We start from the raw sequence: 20,298 nt of genomic DNA, 5'->3' as shown, positions 1-20,298 counted from the left end.
ATGTCCCCAAGGTCAATTAGCACATGACGATTATGATTTGACCCCATCTCTCTTGCTTCCACGTCTGGGCTCCTCCTCCTCTGCCTGGCCGGTTTCCCTCTTCTTTCAAATGCAGTCGAGATGTACTTCTGGAAGCCTGCCCCGACACCCTCGGTCGTCCTGGCTCTCTGCAGCCACCGCGGCTGGGGCGCCTCTGGGTTGCACTAGCAAGGGCGGACACTTGTCTCCTCAGATGGTAGCTGCAGATGTAGTCCCTACCCTCCCACGACTGCAACTGCTGGGGGGCAGGAATCCCACACCCGGCCCCAGGCCAGGAATACAGTGGTGCTCGATGTGGAACAACGCTTTGGAATAGCCAATGGAAGGACGAAGCCAGACGGGAACTTTCCTGGGATACAAATTGAGGCACATTCTGTGCTCATTTCACGGTAGGGAGCCTTTCCCAACCTTTCCTTGCTAATCCTCACACTCATTCCTTGGGAGACAGTCTCCACCCTCTTAGCTGGACATCTTGAACCCATTACACAGGTCAGTGCAGCTGATTTTCTTGACTTCCTCTGTGCCGTCTCATTTGAGGTAATGTGGTGCGGCAGTCACAAGTTTTGCAGTCAGACCTGGTTCAGGCACATACTAGCTCGTGCCTTGGACGAGTTATATAACTTCCTCGAGCCTTAGTTTTCTCTTCTGCAAAATGGGACAATCCTACCTCCACCTCCTAGAGTCAATCTGAGGACATAAGCAGGTGCTTCACTCCCATGGGCGATGGCACCCTCACTGCTCTTGTTTCAGACTGGAAAATGAAACAAGAGGGCAGGGACTTCCCAGAGGGGACAGTGACCAGAGAGCCTGTGGCGGGGAGGGCAGTGAGGACTGGAGCCAGGCCATCCGACCCCAGTCCCTGAGCGGCCTCCATGGCACCACGCGGTGCAGACCAAGTGGTTTCCCACTGACATTCCCTATTTTCCTGGCTCCTCCTTGAGGCACCCCCAAAGTCTTCCTAGAATGGACCTCCAAGACGTGAGTCCTCAGCAGATAGCAGCTCCAGCTCTGAGTGGCCCTCACCAGTTCCAGCAGCCAATTCCCCATTCTCATAATGGGAAGAACCTTTTAGGACTGGCTGCACCCCTAAGATTCCAACCATTTAAAAATGCTTCAGTCCCATCCACGGATCTAGTACCATTTTATGTGCTTAGAAAGCACCCCCAAGGCTTGGCTTCTTGGCAAGGGTGGAGGGACCCTGTTTGCAAACAGCTCTCTTACGGAGTGGTCTGGGCAGCACAGAAAGGGGAGTGGGATGGGGAGACAAGACCACAGCTAGGCTCTGGAACGGCTTCCCCTAACGTGCCGTCCCATCCATCCCTCAGAGGATCTGCAGCTCCTCCAGACCTTTTTCTAACAGTTACTCCAGGGGGCTGAACTGAAATAGGGGATCCAGAAGCAACAGGCAAGACCTCTGCAGTCTGCTCACCAGGGGGCACCCGAGGCCACAGGAAACCTCCAGCCGGGTAGGAAGGAAATGCTGGGCCAGCAGGTGGCAGTGCCCTTCCAGGGCCCCAGAGGGAGAGAGAAACCCCTCTCCCCTAAGACCGGAGCTCCCCTTGTCCGTGAAGGTTCAGGGGGTGTCACCTCCTTCGGGAGGCTCCTGGCCCTTCAGAGCTGGACAGGCTGCCTTCTCTGTTCCTGCCTCGTGAGGAATAATTTTACCCCCAGGAAAAAGTGTTATCCGACTTCCCCACAACCCCTCCAGGGCAGGTATTCTTTTCATCTTTGTCTCCCCAGCGCTAGCAGAGCTTTTAAAAAGAACTGGGAATCAGAAAGAGGTGCTGTATAATCTAAAAGAGGCAGGTTCTTCACATTTTTAAATCAGTGAGCAATTCCCTTTCTACTTTGGGCAAGACAGAAACGAGCTTAAGCTGAATGAAAGGAGGCTAGCCATGCGAAGGAGTAAGCTGAGGGGGCAGTCAGTCAACGAATGCCGCCTTTTCTTAACAAATATGTGCAGTCTCAACACTTAAGAGAAGGAACATGCGCCGTTTTACTAGGAGTGAGGTGACTGGTGGAGAAGTGATGATTTGAGGTGGAACCTCCTTAGAGGCAACAGCCAAGAATAGGTGGTCACTTGGGGGCCCTCTTTAGCCTGAGAATGTCTGAGGGACCATTTCATGGGGTCCCCTCTACCCATCTAGAGACCCATCCACCCCACCTCGCACGAGGGTGCCAGAGAAGATAGGAATATAGATTTTAATCATTGTGCTGCTGCTGTTAACCAGAATGCAATGACTCCATCCTTCATGGATTGTGATGCCACAGTGTAAATGAGAAGGTCTCACACTGAACCACTCTCGGGCCATCAATGACAAAAGGGCCAGGCCTCTGGTGGGGAGGGGTGGCAGAAGGAGAAACAGAGTGAGGAGAAGACCCTGGGCGGGCAGTCAGCTCCTTCCCCATCATCAGATTCCCATCAAGGGCCCCGAGGCACATGGGTCCTTCCTGGCCAAGGCTGCCAACCTGGACCCATCCATGGGAACCTGACTTCCCTTCCAGTTCAGCCGCCTCTAGCTCCAAGGCCAATTCTTGCTGAGTAGATGAGGTCCAGGGCAGGCCCACAGTTGACCACCAAATGGGGAAAGGATGTAGACCAAGGGAGAGGAGAGAGGATGTGGGGGGCTTGGGATCCCCCCCCATCACCCCACCCCACCAAACCCTCTCCACTTTCCCTCCGAAGAGATCCTCAAACGAGTTCAGAGCTAGGGAAAGGACAGTGACAGCAACCCATCCTCTGAGTGAGAACTGCCCCCCATCTCCTACCCTGGAGGTGGAGAGAAGCGGATTCACAGGAGGGGAGGCAGCAGACACTCCTGTGCCTTCCTCTGCCCGAGCAGTGAGGACTCTCCCCAGAGGTCAGCGGAGCTCCAACCAGGCTGGTGGAGTCATCACAACTTCTGCCAGTTTCCTGTGACTGGTAGGGTTTGGAGGCGGAGGGAGGTCACTCAGAGCCACAGCGCCTGAGCCCACTGGCTGCTGATAGGAGCTGGCATCCTGGGGAGTAGCCCAAACTGCTTTGATGAGACCATTCCTCTTGTCAAGAGTGGGGTGATCTGGTGTAGGACAAAGGCGCTGGGCCCAGGGACAGCTAGGAGTCAGAGACACACAGGGCTTCCACTGCATTGCTCAGACCCTGGTTGACGCCCCCCACGGCCAGGAGGCAGTTCTTGACGACAGTGCTGGAGCAGGCACAGCGGGGCGTGGGCATGGCGGGGAGGACCTCCCACTTGTTCTTCTCAGGGTGGAACGCCTCTGCTGTCTCCAGGACAGTGGGCTGGTTCCCTGAAAGTGCCAAGGGAACCAGACCTTACAAAGGAGTCCAGCCCTGCAGTCGCCCCATCTCCCCCCTCACTCTGGAAGCCACAAGGAGAAGCCAGGCAACCACAACTTCCTCCGCCGCAGAACTGCTCCTTCTCCCTAGCCCGGGCCAGTAGCTTCTGTCCAACAGCCTCTTTGCCTGTCCTGGCTGGAAGCTGATCTAGCTCCCATGGGGCTCCTTTCCTGCGTGGGTAAAGTGTGGTCTGTCCCCACTGAGTAAACTCTGTGTGCCTAGAAGCCCTGCTGCCCACACATCTCTCCCCTGTTGATGCTGGGATCCTGCCTTCAGAACGCCACTCGTCTCTGGGAGTGATAATATGGCAAATCCTGAATTCATTGGAATAACTTATTTGATCAGATTGCTGTTCTATTCCATGACAGAGCTGGGTCTCCAGGGAGAAGAGACGGTCAGAGACCAGGACCAAGGTTGACCCTAGCCACATTTTTGCCTCTAGTTGTTCCCAGACAGAGCCCCAGGGAGCTGTGCTCAGCAAGCCTGTGTTACACAGTTATCAGCATGTCTTTACGCTCCCTGGGCCTCAGATTTCCCCATGTAAGAGAACAGAAAGACCATGACTGGGGCCCATATGTGGACACATGAAGTCCAGGCTAGAAGCAAGAGAGTGTTTTGAATTCTCTGGAATGAAGTGGTAGGCAGGCAATGTGTAAGGAACCAGCACCTTCTCTTGCTCTGGTGGAGTGCCAGGGATCTACCAGCACCAGAACCACAGTACCAGCCTGGAAGCTCCATGCTTACCAAGTCCTCCAGCCACTATGACCCGTCCACTCAGAGAGCCGGCCACAAAGTCTGCCCGTCGCTTCTTGAGGAAAAACGAGCGTTCCATCTTCAGCCATCCCCCTACAGCCATGGATGATGGCAGGATATATAGAGAGAATTAGATGCTGACCACCCCCACCAAATACACAGAGGTTCAGACAGCTCTCGCCCTAGGCAGTGTCTCCATCCAGCCACCCTTTGCGCTAAGGGCATATCCTGCTGTTTGAAACGACACCATCCGTGGCCGCCACCCCCTCCCATGCTTGCTGCAGCCAAGGAGCTAGAAGCCCCTGTGAAGGATCCCCGTGCTCCACCTCTTCTCACAGGCTCCAAGCTGGAGAGAAGGCAGACTAGAGGTGCGAGCATGGGGTCAGGATGCTCCAGTCTCTCCACGACTGAAAAGCAGAACAAAGCCCTCCCTAGCCCGGCCCTGCCTGGATGTCATAAGAGACAACGAATGGAAAAGGCTTAGATAGAACCAAGCAACCCACCCAAGGGAGCCCTGTACTGATGAAAGAATGGGATCCCAAGAGTAGCCCTGAATGGAGAGGGCTGTTCAGACTTCTGGAAGGCTCACTCAGCCAGGTTAGTGGCCTTGGGAGGGTGGGTGGATGGGGGTAAGGTGGGGGAAGTCAGCCAGCAGGGAGGTGGGCAGCCAGGGGTGGATGCCCAGCTCACCCTGGTCCATGTCGAACACGTCCATCGTCCGGAGGAACTTGGGCTGCCGGTAGAGCCGACCCTGCCGCAGGCCCCCCAGGCTATACAAGCGGTCCTCCAGGGTCACAAAGCTGGAGAAGGCCCGCTTACAAGGGATGTTGGGGAACTTTGTCCAGGAGCGAGTCTCGATGTCAAAGACCTCGAAGGCATTGACCGCATACTTGGACTGTCGTCCCCCTGGAGGCCAGAGCAGGGTGGGGTGGAGCACAAGAGTCAGTCCCTGAGGCCAGGGGCTGGGCTTCCTTCCCTTCTGACTGTCCCCAATCATACAGGAAGCTCCCTGAGCGGTGGGGCAGTGTGATTACTCTCCAGTGCCAAGGAGATGCCAGCAGCCAGGCACTGCTTCCCACGGGAACTGACCCAGGGCAGGGCAGGGCAGGAGGGGTGGATGTGGGACAGACAACCCATCCTTACCCAGCACGTAGATCTTGGAACCTCGGAGGAAGGAGGTGGCAGCATATCTCGGAGTGGGCATGGGTGTTAGGGACACCCACATGTCCTTGAGCATGTCATAATGTTGAAGGTGGCTGTGTGGACGGAGGTCCAGGCCCATTCCGCCTGCGGCGTACACTCGGTAATCTAAGGAGAGAGGCCGCACACGGCCCGGGCTCAGCTCACAGACACCTGAGACAGGCCCATCAGCACTCATCACCTAGCAGGGCCAGGCTCCACTAACGCCTCGAACACCAGCACTGAAGCCAGGCCAGGTGGCCAAGCACTGCTCTGCCAGAGTGAGCTATTTATAGGTCAGTGGGGCAGATGGCACCGTTTAAAGTCCCTGCCATGGGGGAGCCTGGGTTCAGGCCTACACGCCTCAGCCTTCCTTGGTGTGCGGCCCTTGGCCAAGCCCGAAACACTGAGCCTTGCACAGGGGTAGGCTGTGGTGCAGTCTAGGGCTGGACAGCCCTTTGCAGGTGTCGTCCCCTCCATTTTCCTCTTGCCTGGGCAGCCAGAGGGGATGCTAAAGAAGAGGGCATTCATTCCTCTCACCCCCTGCAGCAGTGGCCTGTGCCCCAGGCATTCCCAGACTGGAATTCTCTAGACCCAGCAGGAGCCTCTGGAAACAAGGTCAGCCCTACCGTCACTGTTCTTGTGGGACACTGGACTGCTGCTGGTTCTTTGTTTGTCTGCCACGCCCTTCGGGCAGTGCCATCCTCCCTGACACACTGGGAAGCCTAGGGCTCCAGGAGGCACCCTGCACTAAATAGCATAGGGCTAGGGGTGACTGAGAGGGAGGCCTCGGAGGAGAGAAAACTGGCCCCTTTAAGAAACCCTGCAGAGGCAGGACTCTGTGTAGTCCCCCATTCTCTACGGCTCTTGGCTGCAGGTAGCCTTTCAAGGTACTTCCCTGACACACTGCCTGAGGATGGGCAAGGCATCCATGTTTCCCTGGGCCTTACCCCAGTACCTCCTGCGGCCTGTCAAGGACACAACTCCCCCCAACCCCCAGGCCCTCTTTTTTCCCAGGACCCACCCCTGCCTGGGATTCTGTCTCCGAGTAGCCAGTCCTCACTGCTTCTAGCTCTGAGAAGCCTTTATTCTTCAAGGGTATTACAGGGAGGAGTACTATTTCCTTCTATTTTTCCAATCTTACTGAAAAAAAGAAAAAAAATCCCAACCCTAGCCCGTGGCTGGGAGCTGCAGCCTAATGAGGAATTTACTCACACAAGCTCCACCTCTCCCATCCCTGTGTCACCTGAAACACCTCCAGCTGGGAACCCTCCCCTGCCACCATTCTCATCCTTTCAGATTCACCTAGGTGTCCCTGAACTGCAAGGCAGGGCCCACTCACCACACATTACTTTGTCTGTTCCTCTCAATAGATTGTTAGGTCCTGGAGAATTTGTTAATCTGTGGCCCTGGCATCTGGTCAATGCCTGACACACAGGCATGTAAATTCTTATTACACTAACTGTGATCCCATTCAATGCCATAGGTAAGGGCGGACTAGATCATCACTTGCCAGCTGCATAACCTTGGGCAAGCTATTGAACTGCTTCTCTCTAAAAGGAGGATCATAATAGCTCTTATCAGAGGGGCTAACATATACAAAGCACCTATGGGAGGGACTCAATAAACGTTAGTCCGTAATCTCTCTGCACCACTGACCGAGGCCTGGGGATGGAGTACGCCGTCTCTTCCCCCACGGCCTCTGTGCCTTCCCTCCTGCTTACTAGGAGTTCCTGCAGGCCCCATGAGCCAGTGTGCTCTGAGAGATTCTGCCTTAGTTTCTCTCTCGTCACCTTCATTGGTCAGATCCAGGCTCCTGAAGGCAGGGATCAGATCTGCCTCTTTCCTTCCTCCCTGGGACCTAGAACTGTGCCAGGGACAGAGTGGGCACTCCAGAAATACTGGTTCCTGATCTACAGTAGACCCAACAGGAAGCTGGGATGGTTTTGCAAGAGAGGGAGAGAAGGTTGCATCCCATCAAGCCTGTCTGACCTGAACTTGGGGTCTCCTGACTCCTGTTGGACCATTTCCCATAAAACCTATTGTGTCTCACAAAAGAGCTTTTGGAGCCCCTTCTATGCTCTGGGCTGTGCTGCACCTGAAAAGAAGGCAATGAGGGGCTTGGAGGAAGTGAAATGAGAACCATGAAACCATGTGGTCAGCACATACGTGCGTTGAGAACTTAGCGAACTGGGGCAAGATGCTGCAGGAGCACATCCCTCAGGAAACTTCTGTGCTCCACACATCAGTATCTCTGAGATTAGGAGACAGACGGGAGGTTGAGGGTGGGGAGAAGGCCTGGGAATCAGGTCTCCAAGCACTCCCAGTGGGGCCTGCCAACGGTACAAGGATAGAGTGACCATCTCCAGAACCCCAGCTACTCCAGTGTCTGGAGATGGCGGCACATGTAAGGCAGATTTCAGCGGACGGGGTGCTGTGGATGGGAGCCTGGGTCATCCTGCTGCATGAAGGGTTCTGCGGAGACATTGCCCTGAACCTCTGGCTCTCCCTTCTGGCAGGGCCTGCCCGGTTTGTTGCGAGGAGCCCGTTGGAGTGGAGCTCTGGCATCATAAGGAATTACCAGACACTTTACTTTGCTGAGTCTCGGTTTTCCCATCTTTAAAATAAGGTCCGTGGGTCTCTAATTTTAATGTCTACTGTAAGGGTCAAATGGGATCAGGAATGTGATAATGGGCCCCCAACTTGCTGTTGGCTGTCACCCCTTTCCCTGGGGCTCCCTCTCTCTTCCCCCTGCCCGCCCTCCGCCCTGGCCCCACTCGCCTTTGGCCGTGACAGAAATGCCCATGGCAGCTTCACGCAGCGCGCTCCTCCTCCTCCACTTGCCCTCATCGATGTTGTACATCTCCACGACCTTCAGGGGCAGCTGATTGGTGCCCACGCCCCCGATCACCATGATCCGCTTCCCCAGGGCGGTGACGGCCACCCCGGCCCGGGCTGTGGGCAGGGGCGGCAGGGCGGTCCACTGGTCGGCCTCGGGGGAGTATACCTCAAAGCAGTCCATGGGGACACCGTTGTCGTCACATCCCCCGATAGCATAGACCTGCCCCCCAGTCTCCAGCAGGGAGCAGTAGACCCGGCGGCTGGGCAGGGGCGCCAGGCGCTTCCACTGGAAGTCCTTGACGCTAGGCACCTCCATGGCAGCCCCGGGGACCCCGCCCGCCTCGCGCCGGCGGAGCGCCAGGGCGCCGGGGGAGGTGCGCGCCCGGGGGTCCGCCGGCTACTCCGCGCCCCCTCTCGCTGCCTCCATCTGGCTCCCGGGCGCTGGCTCCCGCCCGATCTCCAGCAAAGGCCCCGACGCCGGCCAGCGCTTCACCGTCCCTCAAGACTCAGCGGTCCGGCGGCCTCCACGCCTGGCCCTGCGGGAGGAATGGGGAGAGTCAAGGGCAGTCGGGGCCACGCGCCCTCGCCTCCTCGCGCGGGCGAGCTCCCCGCTCCTCGCCAACTTTAAAGGGAGGACGCGGCGGCCGAGGGCGCCACCCCGCGGCAGCAGCACCGCCCGCACCGCTTTGTCCCCCGCCCCTCCCCGCCGGCTGGTCGGGAACGCGCGGGGCGGGGGCGGCTTTCTGGGGTCCGGGCGCCTGGCTGCCACCCGGCAGAGCGAGGAATTACCACCTTTCCGCGCCGCCGCCTCCTTTCCCCGCCACCCCCGGCCCCCTCCCCCGCCCCCGCCCCTTACTCAGCCAGGCCGGGCCGCGCGGCGGCGAGCGCACACGGCGCATTCGTTCCCCGAGAGCGGGCAGCCCCCCTCGGCGGCGCGGGGACAGGGGAGAGGGCGCTCTGTCCTTCCCCGGTCCGCACCGCTGTCAGACAGGCAGATGAGAATAAATGAGCAGCAGGAAGCAGAAGCGGAGCGGCCGCCGGGGAGGGGGCCGGCGAGCTCGCGCGGCGCACATCCGCCACACCTGTGCAGGAATCCGCGTGCGCCCCACGGCGGGGCACGCCGTGTCCTCCTTACATAAGCCCTGCGGCGCCCGGCCCGCGGCCGGCGGGAGATGCTCCCCTTGTCTCCAGGGCCAGGGAAAGCGGGATACTCGAGCCAACTACGTACCAGATGACAGGGACCAGACTTCCTCCAGTGTACGGGTGGGCGGTTTGTGTTTGTTTTGGTGAGGGGGCGGAGAGGCCAATTACCCAGTTTATCTATACAGTACACAGACTCAGTTCGTGACAGGCTGGCTCAATAGCCGGCTTTGCTTTGGGGGAGGTATTATCAAATAGTTTAACCTAATAGAAACAAGTTATGTGGTGTGACACATGCAGACCTGACACAGGTGCATGCAAATAGCGTATACACCGACCTGCACACATATGCGTAACTTACACATCACCCTACGCCCACTCGGAAGTAGACATATCCACGGAGAAACTGACAAATGCACAGATGGGTGGACGCACAACCGGAGACGTCAACATAGATAAACACACAGGCTGTCTCTCCACCTCTCTCCCTCCTTCCCACACCTTGGGAAGGGGAAACATGGTTATCCAGTCGGCCCTCAGCACCGACACACAGGGCTTGCTAAATAATTCTTTCAAGTCCCTCTCTAGTAGCTTTTTCCGGACAGTAGTTTCCAGTAACAAAGCTGCCCATGACATCAGTGGGCCACCTGGTCTGATGGGCTGCAAGCCTGGCAGGGTCCTCCTCCTACCTGGTTCCCTTGAATACAGCCAAGTCTTGAAACACTCAGGCTTGGGAGTCTGACAGACCTGGGTTTGAATTACGGCTCTGAAATTATTTAACTGCTCTGAGCCTCAGTTTCCTTATATTATTTTACCTTTTTTTAAAGATTTTTTTTGGGTAAAGATTGGCGCCTGAGCTACTATCTGTTGCTAATCTTTTCTTCCCTCTTCTCCCCAACGTCCTCCAGTATATATAGTTGTATATTCTAGTTGTAGGTCTTTCTAGTTGTGCTATGTGGGACGCTGCGGCCTCCGTGTGGCTTGATGAGCAGTGCCGTGTACGCACCCAGGATGCGAACCTTGAAACCCTGGACTGTGGAACCAGAGCACACGAACTTAACCACTGGGCCACGGGGCGGCCCTTGTTACCTTTGAATTTTGAGATAAATTGTAGATTCACAAACAGTTGTAAGAAATAACACCCTTGACCCAGTTGCCCTCGATGGTAACAGCTTGCAAAACTTATAGTCCAATATCTGACACCTAGGATATGGAAATAGATCTGTGAAGACACAGAACACTTCCATCACCACGAGGACGCCATGCTGCCCTTTTGTACCCACACCTCCTTCTCTGCCAGCCCTCGCTCACCAAACCCTGGCAACCACTAATCTCTTCTCCATTTCCAGAATTTTGTCATTTCAAGAATGTTGTATAAATAGAATCGTATGACCTTCTGGGATTGGTTGCCCCCAGCATGATTCCATGAAGACTCATCCAGGTTGTTCCATGTATCAATAGTTGATTCCCTTTTATCTCCCAGTAGCATTCCATGGTCTGGCTGTATCCTTGTAGATGTTGTGGGGATTACATGAGGTAGTGCTTGCAAAGTGCTCGGTCCAGTTTCTGCCACGTAGCAAGGGCCTGGTAAGTCGCTGTTAATACCATGACTTCTATAACCACTGCCAACAAAACCAGGAAAAAGGAAAACCCAGAACAAGCACACACATGCTACCCCTCACTTGGAAATGATGTCCTGGGAGAAACGGAAGTCACAACTCATGACAGGCCCATCTTAATATCGTGAGTTCTTGGCTTAGAAATTCCACAGTTTTATAGTTTAAATTCTCTGTACTTACAAAGTAAGCACCTCTAGAACCTTCACAGAGGAAGATTGTATTGCTTTCTTTTCATTCAATAAGAACTCATAAATTCCAAAAGAATGTGGTCTGAATTAAGGAAGTTTCACAGGAAACGTCAAACATTTCTCTTTCTCCCTAGGAATCACAATCTGTCCAGAGGAATAGGGAACAAACCCTCAGCCCTCAGCTTGAACCGTCTTCACAAAGTTAGCACGGGGTGATCAGGAAGGTTAAAAGCCATAGAGCTTCCTCAACGGGGCTTGTTGGGTCCGTCTTCAGCCTCTTTCTACCAAAGCAAGGCTTCTGGTGGCCCAGCCCCCGAGCTGGGGCTGCGTGATGAGCAGGCACACAGAGTTCCTTACTACTTTATGTTTGCCTAGCTCGTTGAGCTAAACTAAGCCCTTGCATGTCCATTTTCTCTAATCTTAAAGCAACCCTGGGAAAGGTTGCCAGGGCAGATGTCAGTATCACTTTTTACACATGAGGAATCTGAGACTTAGTGAAATGAAGTAGCTGACTTATGACCATGCTGGCAGTTCAGAGTGGGTCTAGTTTGTGAATTCCAAATCCAATGCTTTCTCACTTTATCACAATTAAATCACAAATGAAAGAATTGTGCATCACGAAGGACATCAAACTTTTCCATCCTTACCTGGCTTCTGGCTTTTTGTCCAACCGCAGCGAAGGGAGGAGGCCAGACTCCCAGAGAGGTCCAGCCACTGCCCTTTCCGCACTGCACGCTGTCTGCACTGGGCAGCACGGCTGTGAAAGGGCTGGAATCCAGCCCCACAGTGAGCCTCCATTCCAACCTGACGCTCTTGTCCCACAAGCACTGCCCTCCGTGAAGACCGTAGGATCTAGGGACTCGGACCCTTGGAAAAGTATTGAGAACAGGATGCCTTCCAGGCCACACCTAATTGCTTAGTCTGGAAGTCCTGGCTTCTCTCCATCTTCTCCTCTCCTCCCCCCGTGGCTCTTCCTCTCAGCCAGGTGACATCCTTTAGTCCTTAAGTTGAGTGCACTTTGAGGAAGCTTGTAACCTAGCAACCGCCACTTAAGATTCCCTGAGTCACCTGTGGTTTCCTTGCCTGGGCTGAGTGCACCACGCTGGGGCCTTATGCAGTGCCAGGCAGAGGTGGGGAGTCTGGCAACCTCTGTGATGCCTTACTACCCCATTCTAGTGTGTGGCCACTTTCCCTGTCAGGAAGTTCTTCCTCATGCCAAACCTAAATCCTTCTTGCTCTAAGATCTAGCATCGGGCCTGGGTTTCTTTTCTCTCTTAAAAAGTGTTTTGACTTTTTGCCCGACTTGCAAGGTGGTGCTGGGAGGGTAGGGAAGGTGGGGAGGAGAGTTCATGACTTCCGTACTGCGGAGTCTCCATCATTGATGTTGATGCGTCAACCAGACTTGCGAAGGGGGCTCAGACCCAGCGAAAGTCACTCTGTAAGGATTTTTGTTAAAAGTCGCATCCTGGGTTTAAGTCTAATTTACATGCAATAAAATGCGCAGTTTACCCACCTCGAGTGGGTATATCAGGTATTCAGCAGGGATCTACCCTCACGAATTCTGACGTAGGTTGTGGGGGAGCTGAGGGTGTGGGGCTGGGACAGTTTCTTCCCAGTAACCTAGGCGGGTTCCCAGCGTGGAGGCCACGCATGGAGTAACTGTGTGCAGGGCTTCAGGTGCCCGTGGGATTCCGAGTGCAAGGCACCTTGGGGGAGGGAAAGAGGAGTGGTTAGCTGGTAGGGACTGTGGCAGCTCCACCCCTCCTCACAGAGGCGGCTCCCCTCCTGTGGGCGGGCACCACCAGAACATCCTCTGTGGTGCTCTGCTGGCTGGAGGGACGACACACTGGGAGCTCCCGAGGCCAGGCTCACCTTCTGTGTGTAGTTGTCTTTCTAGAATGCCCCATAGATCATTCTGCGGGAAGAGTATGGAGTCTGGAATCAGATGCTGGGCCTGAATCTTGGCTCAGCCAGCCAAGTGACCATGAATGAGTCACTTATAGCCCTGAATCTCAGTTCCTCATTTGTGAAAAGGGGAATAAGCAAACATACTTTCTAGAGTTGTGGGAGGAATCAGATGCATGGCCTAGTTCCTGGGCAGGCAGTAGGTACTCTGTGAAAGGGAGTCTTCCTTCCTCCTTGTGATGGCAAGGTTCCGAACCTCTGACCTGCGTATTCAGGCTGGGGCCCAAAGAGCAGGTGCCAATTCCACAAAGCAGGCACCTTACCTGGGCCCACACCCTCCTGCAGCCAACCATTTCTGGACCATGTCTTGGATCGCATCTCCTCCCCAGCAGCCCCAACGGCATTCTGACCGGAGGCGCAGCTGGTGCCCTTCCTGCAGATAATCACCTTCTTGTTCCTCATCAGAAGCTGGGGTGTACTCGGGGGTTGGGGAGAGTGACTCACCCACTTAGGACTGAGGCTGCCGGCAGACCAATGGAAGGGTGGATTCCTCGCCCAGCGTGGGAAAGCCTCGTGTGGGCTTCCTCCGCCCAGGCCCACATCAGCCCCGAGGGAGGATTCAGGGCTCAGGTGGACTTGGTTGGACGCTGACACAGGTGTCAGCAGTCAGAACCGTGATCTGCATCTGTTCACGTGGCACTGCCACCCTTGGAGTGGCAATCGGGGTCCTGCAGAATGGCCCAGCAGTAGGGGCACCCCTCCTGACCAGAGTTCAGTTAGCTGCGTTCCTTCTACTCCCCACCCTGCTCCCTTCTTCTGAGCACAGGTCGGGGCTGGAGGGCCTCCTCGGGTGTCAGTTGGGGAATGAGTCTGTCCACCTCTGAGCAGCCCCTGCCTATTTAGGTGAAATGGGGAGGCTGGAAGGTGGTCTGAGGTTTGGCACGGTGGGGCCGGGGCCAGGTCATCCTGGTTCCCACTCAGGAGCTGCAGGGGTTAGGGAAGGAGCTGGGAAGGCACACACTCCTCGCTGCTTCCTGTGAGATGGCAATGCCCGCAGGAAGGGAAGCTCTGCAAGGCCTTAGCTGCATCCCTTTGTTTATCAAGGAAAGTGTGAGAGAAAACGGGCCTTATGGCACAGCCTGCGGACCTGGATTATAAACGAGGAAGAATTTCCTGCCCAGGAGTATCAGAAAATTAAAACACCAGCAGGAGGTGAGGTGAGAGGCATGGTATCACGGCCACCCCCTCCCCCTCCCAGCTGCCCGGGAGACCCTGGAAAGAGGAAAGACAGGACTGAGAGTCTCTCCTAGCTGGAATGTTCTTTACTCCTGGGGGACACAGGGTGGGAACCCTAGAGAAAGAATCATTTAACCATAGTGACAAAGCAGCAGGTTCCAGAATGGACAGCCTTACATTCTTGCCGGTGGCACAAACCCACAAGGGTCTGGCCCTACCGGCTCTCGTAGGCCCTGCCAGCTACCTTACTGGGGGCCTTCCTCTGGCCCTGTTGTTACCACTACCCTTGTTTTCCCCAGTCAGCCCAAAACACGGGGGGACGGGGTCTTGTGACAACTGTAGCTGTCGCTGGTGGGCTGGCGCCTTGTAGACCTTGGGCACCCCCCCACCGGAAGATAATCATGCTTGCGGTTAGGTCCTGACACTTCTGGGGTACCCGTTGCCTTCCCACAGGCTGCTAGGACAGGAGGCAGCGGACTCAAGGGCTCAAGTCGTCCCGATTCTGGCCCTTGCGGCCCTTCCTCTAAAAGCAAAGATATGGCCATTAGTTCCAGGTCTCCAGGCCAGGGCCTGGCTGGGCACTGGGGCCACGGCAGGGCTTATCCTCCAGTCCTCCTAACGCGGAGGAAAGCAGAGCCTCACGGGGCCTGGGCAGCTCAACAGCAGGGCAGAGGCCACAGACTGGGGAAGGCTACAGACCATTCAAACAGGGCTCTTTAAATGCCCATTAGCAAGTTAACCTCACCATTTCCAGAGCCAGCAGCAGGCTCCATTCTTCTTAATTAAAAAGAGCTCCCTGTCCTGGCAGAGCTGAGAGAGGGCTCTGAATGATTTACACACTGGCCCGCTGCTCCAGCTGGGAACTCGGCAAGGAAGGGTGATTGGCAGATGGGCTGGCCTCAGAGCGAGGTGAGGCAGGCAGGCTCTCCTGCTGCGGGCCCTGGGTGAGTAGGGCCGGGACCTCGGCCAGGCCCAGAGGTTACGGCTCTTGAGAACAAAAGACTCAACGAAAGGCTCTCCTGCTGTCTCCTGCTGGTCCCTCTCCCCAGGTAACTGTCTTATCTGTGCACTGTGGTCTCATCTCTACCCAGGAGAGAAAGTGGCCATGTCCTGGAGATCCCCCATCTCCAGGTGGATGTTGCTCACCCGACAAATTACATTCCTGCGGGCTTCTGTTTGATCGTTACTGCTGACTTTAGGAGAACGATTTCTCATGGCCCGAATCTCCTTCACCTGCCTTCCTGCTGGCGCCAGGTTTTGTCTGAACCTGACGTCCAGTGGGAGCCAAGCCTCTGGGCCCTTCTAGGGGGCTACGAAGGGGATGATGGGGGCTCATAGTTGGACTGGTGTGAGAAGACCACCAGCCCGGGGCCTCCAGAGACCCAGAAGTGAGAGCGGTCACTCTCAGAGGTCCCCACCCTCTTCGGCCTCTCCCTTCTCACCAGGCCTTGGGGGGCTTCTAACAAAGTATCCTCGTTCTCCACCAGGGGCCTCTGCTGCCCTCCAAGACCCCACTATCCTCCTTGGGGGCCTGAGAGGCAGGTCCAGCTCACCCTCCGGCTGGAAATGGGCCTGTCCACCGCGTCGGGACCTCGATGGAGGAACAGAGTGGCTTTCCCTCTGGTACTCTCTCTTTTCCTCCTGCCCTGTCCTCTGGCACTTCACGTCGCACACACACAGTCCCAGGCACACAGGCATGCACACATACACACCTTTGTGCTCACACACACACACGTGTGCACACATGCCCTCCTCTCTGGAGGTCCTGGAGAAGGGGCCAGGTGGAGGCACATTAAAGAGCAGGGTGGGACTGCTGAGCAGGCATCCTCCAGCGCCCCGCTCTAACCCTCTCCTCCCCAGGAGACAGTGATCTGCCGCAGCAGCAAGCTTGCCATCTGGTGTGGTGACCTGTGTTCTCTGTGCTGGAGACAGAGCAGGGGAGGAGGCGTGCTGGGCTGGCTGCAAGTGCAGTGTGTGTGTAAGAATAGCTGTAAGAGAGCCCAGGGAAGTGGAGAGAGAGGCCAAGGCGTGGGTGGATGAGAGCATCTGCCCGTCCTCATCAGCAGACACTCCCAGGGACAGCAGGTGTGCTCCGGGGAGGTCTGGGAGCCCAGGGAAGCTGCGCTGCTTCCCTGTCGAGGAGAGAGCCCTTGAGCAGCCTTCCCAAGCCTGTCACCAGGAGATGTGGCTGCCTGCTCAGCACCCAGGAGCCGTCAGTCCTTCCCTGGACATCACTAGGCAAGAAGTGGGATGACACCTCTATTCATGCCCTGACCTAACGGCAGGCGCCCCAGCGGGGACCACCGCCAGGGATCTGGTGTGTCCTTTTGTCCTTGGCCGGCCTGGCCCATAGGCTGACATCCCTCCCCTGCGGTCCCAGACTCAGGAGTGATATTCTGAGAGGCTCCTTACTACAGACCCCCCAAATCACAGGTGAAGTCCTCTCAGAATGCCTTAGGGCAGGGTCGCGGTCCAGATCTGGCACACTGCCTGTTTTTGTGTGACCCGTGGTCTAAGGATGGTTTTTACATTTTTAAATGATCGGGGGAAAAAAGCAAAAGAGAAATATTTTGTGACACATGAAAATTATATGAAATTCACATTTCAGTGTCTATAAATAAAGTTATATGGGAACGCAGCCACACTCATTCGTTTACGTGTTGTCTGTGGCTGCTTTCCCGCTACCACGGCGGAGTGGAGCAGTTGCAACAGAGAGCGTATGGCCCGCAAAGCGTAAAATATTTACTATCTGGCCCTTTAAAGAAAATGTTCGTGCCTGCCCCGGCCCCCAGCTTAGGCTATTTTAAAGGATAGAGGGTTACCACCTTTTTCTTGGCAACCTGCTTCTTACTTACCTTGACATGTTAAGTTGGCACAGCAATATCTTGTGACAAGGGAAGGAAACTAATGTTGTTGGGCACCTACTGGAAGCCAGGCACACTTTCTCTGTTTATCACCAGTCTTTACCGCAGTCCTGAGAGGAACGAGCACTAAGGGCTTCTTGCGGCGTGAAGGCACGGAGGCACAGAGAGCCTGGGGGGCTTGCCCAGAGAGCTCTGCCAGCGAGTCAGAAGAGCACCCTGGATTCAGGTCTGTCAACGCCACAGCCCAGATCCTGCCAGGCCGTGTGATGCTAAGATGACCACCAGCAGCCGGTGAGGACCAACCACAGGGCTGCTGACTTGGGCAGCCCCAGGAGCAGACAGGGGAGTGGATACTCAAGCTCCCTCAGCCGCAGAGCCCGGCCTTCGGGTGGGGGAGTGTGGGCCACAGGCAGCAAGTCAGCAACAGGACAACAGTGACAGCTCCACACCAGCGCTGCCTCCCTCTTCCTGCCGCTGCCTCATCTCTCGATATCTGTTTTCATCACTTATTAGCTTTCCTTCGGGAAGATTCAATTTGCATTTAAATAGAAAACCTCCGGAATGGAAATGGCTCTGATATAACGTTAAGGTGCTAATTACAAATTCATTCCTCTCTAAATATTAAGGCACTCCAGTCCATCTCAGGGGCGATGGAAGGCGGCCGGAAGCCTTGCTATTTATGACTAGTGAATTTTGAGCAGTTTACTGCAAAGCCCTTACAAGTCCCCACCAGCAGAGGGCAGAGAGGAGGTGTTCTCAAGACCCACGTGGGAGGGTAGGGGTTATGTCTTGGGAGCCCAAAATCAATTAAAATAAATGTCCAACAGCAATAATCCTTGAAAGAGGCCGGAAGACGGCCAGTAGGATGGAAGCTGCTGGCAAAGAGCACAGGGGCACTCATGTTGCCAGTTCCCCGAGATCCTGTCTCAGGGCTGGGTCCTAGCCCGTCTCATTCGCCTGTCTCATTCGCTGCTCTCTCCCATCACCAAGACTGATGCCTGCAGGCAGTGAGGACTCCAGGAGTATTTGTTGAATGAATGAATAAATGAATAAGTCAACCAATCAATCAGTTATGGGAGAGAGCATTCATTCAACTCCTCTGTGACTCAGGCGTTGTACTAAAGATTTTCCTCAGTCTCCTTGTTAAATGATTTATTCCTCTGCATTTCCCCTACAGTTGTGCAGATGATACACTAATTCTATTTTATCTTGAAGACTAGTACTTTGCATTTTACATGCTGATTTGTAACTTCACATTCCTATGCTGTGGTAATGATTATGGTGAAATTGGGAGGTAAGTCAGGTTTTATTATTCCCATTTCACAGGCGAGGGAGCCAACTCAGAGGAGGAAGGAGATCAGCCTCAGAGCACCAAGCTCAGATGGGAGCCAGGACCCGAACCCTGGTCTCGGGCCCCAGGCTGGGTCTCCTTCAGGTGTCACACTCCCCCTCCTCTCGGTGCTGGGCTGTTACTCCAGGATTCACAGCGTCACACCCCAACTTGGCCCTTGTCCTCAAGATGCTGGGAGCCCAAAGTCCAGCCCAGCCTCTGGCCAGGCTCAGTGCCTGGGCTCCAGCCAATCTGCTCTGGAGCCGATCGATGCCCAGCGGGCCTCTCGTCCTGCCTCCATCCCATGGCATGGCACTGTCTGCTGCACATACTCCTCCCTGCTTGCTGAAATCCTGTTCATTCTTCAGCACTCAGCCTCAATGCCACCTCTCCAGGAGCTTCGCAGACCCCTGCAGGGAGAGCAAGCAGCCCCAGGCTTCCATGGAACTTTATCTGTAGCTGTGTTAGCACTTATGACCGCCTTGCATGAGAATAAGCACCGCTGATATTCAGAGCACAATGCCCAATTCTTTACATACTTTATATAACTTGAACCTCACGTGAACTTAACGGTAATAGCTAACAAGTGTATGGTGATCATCACGTGTCCTGAACTGATATATGGGGGGTGTCTTTTTTTAGCCTATAACGTAGGCACTATTATTATCCCCATTTTGCAGATGAGGAGACCAAGACTTAGAGAGGCTAAGTGATTTACCCGAGGTCACACAGCCAGAACAGGGTGTGAAGGCCAGCTTGCCTGACTCCAGAGTCCGCATACCTGCCTGTGTGGACGCTCTATCTTTCTAAGCAGATGGGAGGCATTTTGAAGGCAGGAACCGTGTTGTGTGTCATTCTTGCAACCCCTTCAGAGCCAAGCACTGCAATTTGTACATAGTTGATATTCAGTAAGTTGAGCTGAATTCAGACCAAAAGCTAGAAGTTCTGGGGATTGGCTGTATGGTGGTCTGTCTGTGCCCCAGACAATGACCTTTGGAGTTAATTATCCGGCTTAGAACCAGCTGGGAAGGAACCTTTACCTTCACACCCAAGAGGCCCAGCTGAGGAAGAAAGGCACTTGGAGGCCCTCAGCCCTCCCATCCCACGCAGCCTGCCCTGGCTGTGTGGCTCCCCTTGCCACCACCACTGCCCGCCTCCCCAGCAGCCAGCACTGGGAATGCCGGACCATACTCTACGTAGATGGATTGAAATAGAACTCACCTGACCTGGAGAAGCCGCCATCAGGTGATTGTCTGCCGAAGACAAAGGAGGGAGGGGGCTGTGGGTGGGGGGCAAGGATTGGCTCAGAGGCTCCTCCTAGGAGCAGGCTGGGGCCAGTGTTCCCAGGGTCTCTGGGGTCCGGGGGGCTTCCTCCACGATGGATGAGTCCACTGCTGCTGCCTCGGCGGATGAACTGGGAGACAGCCGGGCCCTGTGCAGAGGGCCGCACCGGGAATGTGTCAAGCTCAGGGGTCCCTGAGCTCCGGGAGGCGTGACCCCCCCCCAAGGGGACCTCCGCCAGCTTGCCAGAGCCCTGAGTCTCTGCCTGCCTCTCCCTCCACGCCCTCAGCCGTGAAGAGAGGGTGAGGGGGCGGACATGCTCGCACACAGACAATCACTACCATGGAAACTAACCAACAAAAAGAAGATTTAGAAAGCCGGGCTCCTCTGCCAGATGGGGAGGATGGGGGAGGAGACAACGGGGCCGTCCTCTGCCACACTGCCAGGGCGTTCATGCAAAGGGCAGATGTCCACTTAGGCCCTGACCCAAAAACTCCTGGTTTCCCCCCTCTGGGGTGGTGGGGCTGTGGGTGAAAGGCAGAGGGGTGGGTTGGCCTTCTTGTATTAGAGTCCCAAATAGCCACCC

The 20,298-nt window shown here is 55.4% G+C and overlaps 1 protein-coding gene across 5 annotated transcripts; it reads right to left on the bottom strand.

The window, feature by feature from the left end:
• Positions 1-2,227: 2,227 nt before the first annotated feature.
• KLHDC8A (kelch domain containing 8A) lies at positions 2,228-20,042 on the bottom strand. Of its 5 annotated transcripts, XM_070497564.1 has the most exons (7): positions 19,653-20,042; positions 19,213-19,312; positions 8,090-8,685; positions 5,273-5,437; positions 4,820-5,035; positions 4,121-4,222; positions 2,228-3,327 (listed from the first exon to the last, which is right to left on the bottom strand). In XM_070497564.1, exons 3-7 carry the CDS (start codon positions 8,463-8,465, stop codon positions 3,134-3,136), a joined length of 1,053 nt encoding a protein of 350 aa, XP_070353665.1. In that variant the 5' UTR covers positions 8,466-8,685; positions 19,213-19,312; positions 19,653-20,042; the 3' UTR covers positions 2,228-3,133. The 5 variants fall into 5 exon arrangements, with proteins under 5 accessions (XP_070353665.1, XP_070353664.1, XP_070353668.1 ...); XM_070497563.1 differs by lacking the exon at positions 19,213-19,312; XM_070497567.1 differs by lacking the exons at positions 19,213-19,312; positions 19,653-20,042 and adding an exon at positions 9,232-9,351.
• Between the last annotated feature and the right edge of the window lie 256 nt (positions 20,043-20,298).

The sequence above is a fragment of the Equus asinus genome, chromosome 25 (assembly GCF_041296235.1).
Source record: "Equus asinus isolate D_3611 breed Donkey chromosome 25, EquAss-T2T_v2, whole genome shotgun sequence".
Classification (NCBI taxonomy): Eukaryota; Metazoa; Chordata; class Mammalia; order Perissodactyla; family Equidae; genus Equus; species Equus asinus.
The sequence above is the reverse complement of the archived record's forward strand: the minus strand, read 5'-3'. Positions and strand labels throughout refer to the sequence as shown.